This window comes from Condylura cristata, unplaced genomic scaffold (genome assembly GCF_000260355.1).
Source record: "Condylura cristata isolate star-nosed mole 26May11 unplaced genomic scaffold, ConCri1.0 scaffold00002, whole genome shotgun sequence".
Classification (NCBI taxonomy): domain Eukaryota; kingdom Metazoa; phylum Chordata; class Mammalia; order Eulipotyphla; family Talpidae; genus Condylura; species Condylura cristata.
Genome location: NW_004567103.1, coordinates 1,526,137 through 1,536,710, shown reverse-complemented (window position 1 = coordinate 1,536,710; position 10,574 = coordinate 1,526,137). Strand labels below are relative to the sequence as shown.

General features: G+C 64.2%; 1 protein-coding gene across 1 annotated transcript in view; it reads left to right on the top strand.

Annotated features, from left to right (window-relative positions):
• Positions 1-4,311, top strand: part of SH3BP4 (SH3-domain binding protein 4) — a 13,072-nt gene extending 8,761 nt beyond the window's left edge. The window contains exons 3-4 of the mRNA XM_004674181.2: positions 1,415-1,603; positions 2,498-4,311. Coding sequence (XP_004674238.1) covers positions 1,415-1,603; positions 2,498-2,722 — 414 coding nt within the window. The 3' untranslated portion in view covers positions 2,723-4,311. The remainder of the gene's footprint in view (positions 1-1,414; positions 1,604-2,497) is intronic.
• Positions 4,312-10,574: the final 6,263 nt, after the last annotated feature.

The following is a 10,574-nucleotide window of genomic DNA, read 5'->3' as shown; positions in this document are numbered from 1 at the left end:
CCCCGCAGGGCGGAAACTCAGCCTGCTTCTCTCTTAGGGCCTCGATGCCCTTCACGCCTTTCCCGGCGCACCCGGGCCCCGGGCTGGGTGTGCCGACGGCTGGGAAGCGCCGGGAGAGGGCGGCCAGAGGAGGCCTGGCCGGGCCGGGCCGGGCCGGAGCCTGTGGGGGGTGGCGGCCGTGCTGGGGGAGGCGGGACCAGGGGTTCTGCTGGGGAGCGGGAGAAGGGGCCCAAGGGGAGGGGCGCAGGGGCAGCTGAGCCCCAGAGCTGACCTCGGGTCCTGTTGCCCTCTGAGGGGCTCAGCCTCCTGGGGCGCCCTGGGCCAAGAGCCTGTGCTGGCCGAGCGGAGGCGGAGGAGTGGGGTGCCATGAGCCCCCCGAGAAGCCCTGTGAGAAAGGGAGTCCCTGCTGGAGGTGACCTGAACGGCGGGGCCTGGGAAATGGGCGGGCAGAGGGCGCCGGGCTGGGCAGCCTGGAGGGCTCTGTGGGGCGCCCGCCCCTCCTCAGAAGCTGCTGGCTGCTGCCCCGGCCACCCCTGGGCCTGCTGTCCAGGGCTGTGCAGGGCTGCCGTGCTCCGGCCACGCTGCAGCGCCGTGGGACGGCCGCGCTGAAGGCGCCTCAGCCGGAGCCCCGCAGGGCTGTCTCCCAGGAAAGCCGGGAAGTGGCCAGGCCCGGCCTCCAGCCTCGGCCGTGGGGGTCTCTGGGCCACGTGCGGTCTGGCTTCAGGGAGCCCTCGGGAGCCGGGCCTGGCCACTGGCCCTGGGGCGCCCGGCGTCAGCGCTGCGCTGCCGTGGGAGCTGCGCCTGGGCCGGCCGGCAGCAGCTGCAGGGAGGCAGAGCCTGCCCTCTGCGTGGCTCTGTGGCCCCAACACGCCCCTGTGCTCGGGTCAGGCCGTTCTGTGACTGCCCATCTTGGCCACGCAGCTTGCTGGATCCGTGAGAGCCCACACGGTCATGTGTGCCAACGGCCCTGGGCCGGCCGGGCAGCATCTGTGCCCTGGCCAGTGCCCCAGGGAAGCTTCGCGGCTCCTGCGGGAGTGTCCAGAGCCAGGAGCAGGTAACCGTGACGTGTGTGCCTGGACAAGGCCACTGGGAGGCCTGGCCACGGCACCCGCACACCCGCCCACTGTGTGGGCAGGGTGGACACTGGCCCCAGCAGCACCGCCATGGCCCCGTCCTGTGTGTTTCTCCCGTGGACACCAATCCTTGGGTGAAGGGCCACCCCATCCAGGTGACCCCGCTTCACCCCATCACACTCTGAGGTCAGGGGACCGGAATTAGGGGTGCACTCCAAGTCCAGGCTCTTACTTCCCTGGCATCCCAGGCCGCGGTGGCACCCGGGCGTCTCGCCACCCTTCCTGGCCTCTGACCCAGAGGCCCCCTCCTGCTGTGCCCCTCACCGCTGTCCCCTCCGCAGGCCTTGCTGAAGATGGACTGCCAGGGCCTGGTGGTCAGGCTCATCCAGGACTTCGTGCTCCTGACCACGGCCGTGGAGGTGGCACAGCGGTGGCGGGAGCTGGCCGAGAAGCTCGCCAAGGTCTCCAAGCAGCAGATGGACGCCTACGAGTCTCCACACCGGGACAGGAACGGGGTCGTGGACAGCGAGGTGAGCGCACTTCGGGGCAAACATGTCCTGTGTAGCGTGGCCGTGGGGCACGCTGCCTCCGTCCCAGCATCCCTTGGGTGAGCGCAGGCTGTGCAGGTGGGGCCCGGGCTGCCAGGTCTGGCCCCGAACTGCCTTGGGCAGGCTGATGCACGCACAGGCCTTCTGCTGGCCCCAGCCAGGGTCTCCCTGCGGGCGGTGCGGGCATCACCGCAGAGTCTCTGGCGTTCCCGCCGCACGCCTGTCAGGAGAGCCTGGGGTTTCTCACGGGTTTGGGAGAGCCCCTCAAGGGGGTTTCTGGAAAAGACACGTAGGGAGCAGCAAGCCCCAAGAACAAGGGTGTCCTTGAGTTACTCGTCTACATGACGCGGGGCACGCCGCCGCGGGGTGCCTGGTGTCTGGGCTGGGGCGGCTCACGCTTCCTTGTCTTCTTCTTTGAAGAACACAGGAGACAGTGCCTGCCTGGGTTAGTCTTAGGTTCAGTGCCTGGGGTAGAGATCGTGGGGGCGGGGGGGGGGAGGCCCCGCGGGCAGCTCTGTCTGCCTGGGCCTCTAGCTCTTTTCTTGTGAAGAGTCTTTTCTTCCACCGGATATTGCACTTTCAAGCATTCCTCTACGTGCCCCTTTTTAAGACTCACTTTTAATGCTGGAAATAATCATTTTGCTGGCGTTGACCTGACGAGCTCTTCATCCTCAGCTGCAGTCGTTGAGCTGGCAGGGGTCAGCCAGATTGCCTCTCCCAGTTGCTAACATCCGGTAACTCTCTACCGGCGCTGTCCCTGTCGCTCCGGCCGGGTGTTTTCCGTCCGAGCCGCACGCCGTTGCTCCGAGCCGGAGCGGGTGCGGGCTCGGCCCTCCCCCAGCCCCTAACTGCGCTGTCCTTTCTGCGGCCCGCCAGGCCATGTGGAAGCCCGCCTATGACTTCCTCCTCACCTGGAGCCACCAGATCGGGGACAGCTACCGGGATGTCATCCAGGAGCTGCACACCGGCCTGGACAAGATGAAGAACCCCATTACCAAGCGCTGGAAGCACCTCACAGGGACGCTGATCCTGGTGAACTCCCTGGACATCCTGAGAGCCGCTGCCTTCAGCCCTGCGGACCACGGCGACTTTGTGATCTGAACGGGCGCCCACCGCTCCGGACGCTCCCGCCCTCTGTCCACGTGCCCGGCAGGGCCCGCGGGGCCGGAGGAGGAAACCTCGGCTGCCCAGACGGGTCCCTCCAGGCTGGACCCGCAGAGGACCAAGCCACCCCTCCCCCGCCGCCGCCGCCGTCTCGGGGAGTCCGAGAACTTGTGCAGGCTGTTGCCGCTCAGTTAGCTTTCTGCTCGCCGAGTGTGGATATAAATGGGGTTTTTGTTTTACGTCCGGGGTGGGGACTTTTGAGAAAGGTGGCGTCTGATTTTTTAATGCACCATGAAGGGTTCAAAAAATACTCCATAGGGGCAGATGCTGTTGAGGTTTTTGTGTTACATGAAGACCTTTTTAAATTATGTTGCCGATGTACATAGGTATTTAAGTGTCACTGGGGGCATTCTGGTGCCCAGCCACACCTTACATTTCAACCGGCAGGGGCGCTTGTTCGCGTGCTGGCCCTCTGTCCTCTGGAACGTCAGAGTGAATCAGAAGCAAATCGGTTTCCCGTAAATGAGTGAAGTCAGCCCGCCTCCTCTTTCTGAGAATGTTCTGGGTTTATCTACCTTGCTGTGGCCTCTGGCCTCCAGGTGCAGTCCACCGGTCCATGGCCGGCGCGTCTCAGTCTGACGGGAGACGCGAGGTGCCCCTGGCGTGAGAAGGCCGCCGGGAGGGGGCACACGCCATGCCTGTTCAGTCACTCAGAGCCACGCCCTCGGCAGGCGGGAGGCTCCGTGCCCACGCGTGGGTGGCCCTAAGGACTCTGTGGACAGGGGTCACGTCACTGGTGCCCGGGTGCTGCCCACAGGGCACGGGCTGCGTTCACCTGACTGTCCCCTCCTTCCTGGCATGCCCTGTCTCCTGGGGAGCACAGAGGAGGGGAGCCAGCCTCTTGTGAGACGGAGGACGGTCTGGGCAGGCAGGCCTCCTCTGGGAATGGCGCCGTCCTACGAGCTGGCCCGGGGCTTGCAGGGGCCGGCCGCCGGGGGGTTCTCCAGCTGCACTGTGGTTGTGGCCCAAGGGTGCAGGTATAGGGTCTGCGCTTCTGAGGGTCAGGGCTGGAGAAGCTTCTGGCAAACCCGCAGAACACGGCATCTCCAGACGTGCTCCGGGCGCCCTGCCATGTGCCAAGTGATGTGGGACCACGCGGGGTTCCTGAGCCTGGCGCCCTGAACCTGCTTCCCGGAAACCCGCCGTGACTTAGCCCCATCGTGGTGTCTTCCCTGCTGGCTGCAACAACCTCTGCCAGTCAGATGCTGAAGACCTACTGGGTCCAGAACAACAGCAGAAACAAAAGCTACTCTTTTATGCTGCGACAACCAAGACACACGGTTCCCCGACCATCACACGAAATCTTCTCCCCCAGAATCATCTCTAACCTCCCCAAAAAAGAGACAAGAAAGACCAGTTGCACCTTAAACCACGGATCTCTTTCCTCAGGGGCTTTAAATAGTTTCCTATGCAACCTGTGTTGTAGCACAAATTCAATCCTACAAACGTTGCAGTAAATTTTATTTGGATATTTTAACCTGGTCAGTGTGTGTGTTTTCTGTCCCCAACCAACTCTGAATAAAACGAAAACAAGACCTAGCACGAGCCCCTGTGTGTGAACAGCGTCCCCTGCCCCCAGGTGCAGAGTGGGGGCTGCCTCGGCAGGTGTTTGTCTTCGGGCTGCTGATTTAATCACCCTGGCAACGAGAGGCCTCTGTTGTGGTGCAGAGGCCCAAGGGTGCAGGTGTAGGGTCTGTGCTTCCTTCGCCCCCGCCTGGAGCTGCCCAGCCCGCAGCCCAGACTTATGGCAGGGTCATTTCTGGGTGCCCGCACAGTCCTCGCTGCTGGTTGCCGCAGGGACTCCGTGGGAGGCAGAGGCTGGCAGGGGAGCAGCGGGGGGAGGCATGGAAATCTTCCTTGGGAGAGTGACTTGAACCCAGGGTCCAAGGTCAGGCTGTTGGGGGGAAGGTGGTCCTGAACCAAGTCTACAGACACAGTTTTGAGGACTCCAGACACCAGAGCTACAAATCCAGGGAGGGTGCTGGGACCTGAGGTGGAGTTAAGCAGCCGGGTTGGCTATAAAACCAGACCCATGGGCTTGGGGGCGGGGGGGGTCTCCTGGCTCGCTTGACTCTTGGATTTTTGGCAGTTCTCAGCGTGCTGTGGGGGTTCCAGGTCGGCGGAACTGGTAAGACACATTAACCAACTTTTTTTCTTTTTCCTTGAGTTATTCATTTCCTCTTCTCTTTCAGATAAACCCTTAAGCTGCGTGTGTGTGAGTGTCTGCAGTGGAGTTATTACAAGGCCCTTTAAGCGCACGGGTGAGGACCCATTTTATATCAGGGCTGCCCTGTGACGGCCACACCTGGGGAACAGGGATGGAGAGGACTGAGCCTCCGCGGGGCTGGAACATGGCATGGACCCCAGTGTATTTGCACCCCAGCCCCACCAGCCCCTACCCTGAGCCACTCCAGGGCAGCCCCAGGACCCCCGAGCTGCCAGCAGCCACGGGGATTTCCTCCCAGGGCTGCATCACAGAGCACCGCAAACAGAACTTACTCTCGGAGTTACAGGGGGCAGAGTCAAAGTCTGGGGGTCCCGCGGCCGTCTCCCCTTTGTGTCTGTATCCTTAGCCCCTGCCCCGGTAAGCACCATACGCTGGTCAGAGCCCCTAAATAAGCTCTCATGACCTCAGGTTGGTGACACCAGAAAGACCCCACTTCAAAGGTCACGTGCACAGGCAGTGGGGCGAGGGGAGACCCAGGGGCCCCAGACCCAGGGGCAGACCCCTGAAGCTCAAGGAAGACGAGCACGGGCCCATGGGGTCAGGAGGGGTCAGGAGAGGGTTCACAGGGGCAGCGCTGGGCGTCCGGCGGGGGGAGCCGCCCCAGGTGTGGGCGCTCGAAAGGCCACGCGAGGGCAGGAGCGTTTCCTCCTGGACACTGACGGCGCAGCCGGCCTCGGACACCCCAGGTCACTGTCATCCCACGGTGCCCACATCTGGCGAGGACCTGATGGTGTGAGGCTCACGCTGTGAAGAACACGAGTCCGGTGGCGCTGCACCGACGGTCCTCCGGAAGGACGGCGGGGTGGGGCGGTGGGGCGGGGCCCCCGGGTCTGCCCAGCAGAGGTGAGGCTGTTGGGGTGCCAGTCGGGTGGGCCAGGCCGCAGAGGTGGGCGGCACCGGCTGAGCAGAAGCTTGGACCGTCCCAGAGCACCGGTCAGACCCCGCTGCTGAAGGCCCGAGGGGGGCCCCAGGCCGGCTTTTGGCACATTGGGAGACCCCAAGGCCACGAGGGGGGCCGGTCGGGCCTGGGCCCCTGGATTCACGAGTGGGCCCACTGGAGAAGGGAAGGGAGGCCTGCCAGAGCTGGTGGGAGGGGAATCGGTGAGACAGTGTGGGGGGACAGTGCCCGGGGCCTTGCGTCCTGCAAGGTGTGAGGCGCAGTGCGAGACTCAGGCCGAGGGTGGCAGGCGCGGGCGGGCGCCACCCCCAGCCCGTGGGATCCACCGGGAGCCTGATTCAGCCTGGCGCTTCCCCGGGGCGTGACCTGGCGGCCACCGCCGGCATCCTCCAGCCCCGGGACGGCCTCTGAAGGACAAGCCCCGGCCCCGTCCTGCGGGGCCCGTTTGAAGCCCCAGCCCCAGCCCTGGCTGTCCCAGGCACCCTGGGGCCCCGCCCCCGGCCGCAGTCAGGTAACAGCCAGCTGCCCAGGTCAAGCCCTGCGGTTCTTCCCAGCCGCGGTCCGTGGCTGACCCAGGGGAGCGGTGGGGCGCTTTAGTGCCTTTCTTGTGAGTGAGGTGTCGGTAGACAGACCTGCAGCCCTCAGCCCTCGGGCAGTCAGACCAGGGCGGAGGGAGGACGCCGCGTCCCCCACGCACTGGGCCGGCCCGCGGGGGGGGCCGCAGTGCCGATTCGCTGCTTCTGGAGAGCCGGGCGCCTCGAGAAAGCTGCTGCTATATTCGGAGCCCAGAAAGCACAGAGGTGCCGTTTCCTGCCGCTCGGCATGGTGCGGTCAACCGCTGGCCTCTGCTCAGAGGTCAGCCCCTCCGGGCGGCAGAGTCCCCAGGGCGGCCGTGGACGCAGGCGGGCCCCTGGCCACTCATGTGGGCCGGCGGCACCTTCCCGTCAGACCAGGTGGTCCTCAGCCCCCCGCCCCCTGCGGGGTAAGGCGCAGACGTCAGCCACTGCCGACCACTGTTGCCTGCGACTAATCCCGGGTTCCCGCGGCTTCCTCGGGTGCTGCCCCACGGCCACTCTCGGGCGTCTCCTCGCGTGTGTTGCGGGCGATCGGTCCTGCCTACAGCCCCCTCCACGGATGCATCGGCCCTGGGGTGCAGCGCGGGGCGCAGCTCACCCAGTAGGCGGGTGTGTGTGTGGGGTGGGGTGGGGGTGGCCAGGAATGAGCAGCAGCCGCGCTGGGGTGCAGCGTCTGGGCCGAGGGGTCGGCCGCGGGGTGCAGCCGCTGGGATCGCTTCGTTGTTATCAAGCAGACAAGCTGGTGGGGTACAAGTCCTTCCCGGGTCTCCCTAGGACGCGCTCTCTGCTGTTGGGCCCCCGGTCTCGCCACTGTAACCCCGAGTAGGCTTAGCTCAGTAGGGCTCACACTTGGGAATAACAAGTGTTTGCTTCATTTTTCCACCTATTTATTCTAAGCTCCAAGTGCAAAATCAGTTCACACCCAAGGTGCGATTGCTCACACCTGGGTGAGACAACAGGTGCTCTCCGTGACATCTAGGGCCTCGGGTGAGCACCCTGACGTCACAGGCTCCCTGGGAGTGGCCCTGATGCCCTTGGGGGTAGGGGGCTGGAGGTTACCTAGCAACACCACCACCACAGATTGCCCGGAGGACCGGAAGCGGGAGGGCAGAGTGCTCGCACTCAGGCGGAGAGAGGCCTGCAGCATGAGGAATTTCTAGCAAAATCCAGGCTGACAAGCCAGCTTAGGGGCACGCCTGTGCCAGCAGCCCCGCACGAAGGCACGTTGGTTCTTTGTACAACTAGAGGGTTCTGCAGACTGCAGTGGTGTGTTCCCCAGCCCGGGGAGTCGGGTTCCAGCTCTCCAAGGCCTTCTGCAAAACACCTCTCACCACCCTAATTATCACCTCTTCCCCGTGAGAGATGCAATGAGAAGAAAGAAACGGGGAGGGATGTGCACCAAGGAACTCAGGGTAACTCGACCTAGTTATGTTACAGGGCAGGGAGAGAGGGGCACCCCTGAACCCCCAAACCTGCCTGCTCTGAATAGGTTCTGCTATCTGCTGCATCAATACAAGACATAAGAGTTTTAATGGAACGTTAATACAGTGAGTGCACAGCACAGAAGACAGAGAATATAATTTGTAAATCAGACACCGAAGTGACCCGTCCCCTTGCGGGCAAAAGCCCACCCAAAGGGATGGCCCGGAGCCAGGGCTGGACGCTGCCCCAGGGCAATAGCACCTTCTGGCCGGGACCCATAGAGAAGGTCGGAAAGGGCCAGACAAGCCAGGGAGGAAAAGAGCACAATCCAATGAAGATGAACACTGCTCTACCAGCCTCCCTGCGGGCCTCGCACCCACGTCTGTCTCAGCCAGCCCAGGCCAAGAAGCGAGCACGTTTTCTGCTCCCTGTGGCTTTCTCTGCTCACTGTGGCTTCCTCAGGCCTCCTCTGGCTGCATCCTGCTTCCTTCCTCCTCAGATTCCCTCTTCTATTTTCTCTGCTCCGCTCCACCCTCCCTCCGGGTGGGGCCGGAAACCTGGAGCCTCCCCTTTTCCTGGGGACCCCCGGGTTACAGTCAGAGACCACTGCGCAGAGCCCGGCGACTCTCGCGGCCCCTGGGGCCTGGGGTCCAGCTCTCAGCCAAACACACGGGGCCCGCTGTGGCTGCGGCGCAGAGCTGACCACCTTCCCAGCTGCCCCCAGTCACCCGGCATCCTGCCTAAGAGATGGCAGAAGCCCCCGAGGCCAGGAGGCAGCCCCACACGCCTGGCCCTTCTGCGGGCAGTGCACTCCCACGGTGGTCTGCCAGGCGCCCCTGGACGCTTTACTGGCAGCTTCCCGTGTTTGTAAGCTTCGTGCTCACGTGGCTGTTTTGCAGGTCAGTCAGATGAGAACACCGGGTCGGAGTGTCCCTGTTATTTAGGGCTCCCCTCCACGCCACCCCAGCTCTGGGCGGGAGTGTGGTAACCCGCCCAGCACTCGTGCGAAAATGAAAGAATTCGACTAGTTCAGTTCTTTGCTTTTAAGCCACGTCATCGCCACGGCCACCTGCCTGTTCAGCCCTCGTGAGGCTCAGCAGGGGGCAGGGCCAGGAGTCCCCCTCATGCCGTGGGGGCGGGCTCAGCGCTGACTGGCCCTGCGCTGACCAGCCCTGCGCTGACCGGCCCTGCGCTGACCGGCCCTGCGCTGACCACGCCCTCCCCACTGGGGAGCGCGGCGCGAGAGGCCCGGTGACCGCTCATGGCCAACTAGCAGCCACGCACGGCCCCGGGCAGGGGCCTGGGTGGCCTCTGGGTCCCCGGACACCTCGGCCATGCAGGCACCGGCTTCTCTCCCTGACACTCTCGTTCACCTCCTGCTGAACTTCAATTGAGCCATTGTTGTGGGGTCTCCTGTGTGAGCCCTGCAGGACTTGCTGACCCGCTGCAGAGAGGGGTGAAGGGCCGGTGCCACGCCGCGCCCCCCGGTGCCAGAGCCCGTGGCCCGGGAGGTGCGTGTGCATGCGTGGGCGTGCAGGTGTGCCGGGCAGGGTGTGCCAGTGCCCGGGGCTCTGAGGCGGCCTCCTCTCAGCCTCCCTGGCCTCAGGCGCACCGCCGCTGCATAGCGGCCCTCAGTTCATCCCCAGGCCCGCGAGACGGCACCACCGAGGACTGTCCGGGTGTCCGGCTGCAGAGATCTTGTCCTCACACGTCCCTGTGAGGGAGGAAAGCGTGCCCACGCATTGCCGGAAAGTGAGGCACAGAGAGGTTGTGTCGCTTTCCCAAGGTCACACAGCTAAGCGGCAGGGAGCTGACGTCAAACTCACCAGCCTGGCTTCCAGGTCCTGGCTGCACTGCTCCCCCAAGCGAGGTTTTGCCTCACCCCACATGAGCCAAAACGCCCAGTCAGGAGCAGAAATAGTGACTTCAGTGAAAGTAGGAAGCAGTAAGAACTCGGTTCCTGGCCGGGCTGTTTTCCCTGCAGATGAGGAGAAGCCGCTGGCGGGCTGCCTCCAGCTTCCTGTTGCCCGTAGCCTTTGGCACAGGAAGTGGAACGCGTCCTTTACCCGGCAGGGGGAGGGGACCCCAGAACTCTGAGCCTGCCTGCTCCAAATAGCTTCTGCCCTCCACCGCATCGAGACAAAAACACTCCAGCGGGGAAGACTCCTGACGGAAGGAACGTGAGTCCAGCAGTGTCCGCCATGGAGAGGCCAGGGGCAGGTTTGCCAGTCCAGCCCCCCGCGGGTAAACGCCCAGAGCAGGGCCACGGAGACCCAGGGGCTTGCCACACGGCTGAGACACCTTCTGGTGGCACCCACAGGAAAGGGCAGGACAGGCCCCCTGGTGGCACATGCGCTCTGTGAAGCTGTGCCAGCCACGGGCACGACTCCACCCCCGCCAGGGAGTGCGCACAGGCGCGGCAGGCGCCTCCGGTCTCCCCGCTGCAGCGACTTCGGTGGGTCCACCTGTTCTGGGGAGTCCTCTCACCCCCAGCCCCACACCTCTGGCCTGCACCCCAGTTCTTGCATGCCTAAATAAATAAATCTTTTTTAAAAAAGAACAGAAAAGGAGCAGAAAAACCTGGAGGCAAAAGAGCCAAAGCAACATCAGGAGCCCCCGGCTGCGGGGTCCTCCCCGGCTGCGGGGTCCGCCCCGGCTGCGGGGTCC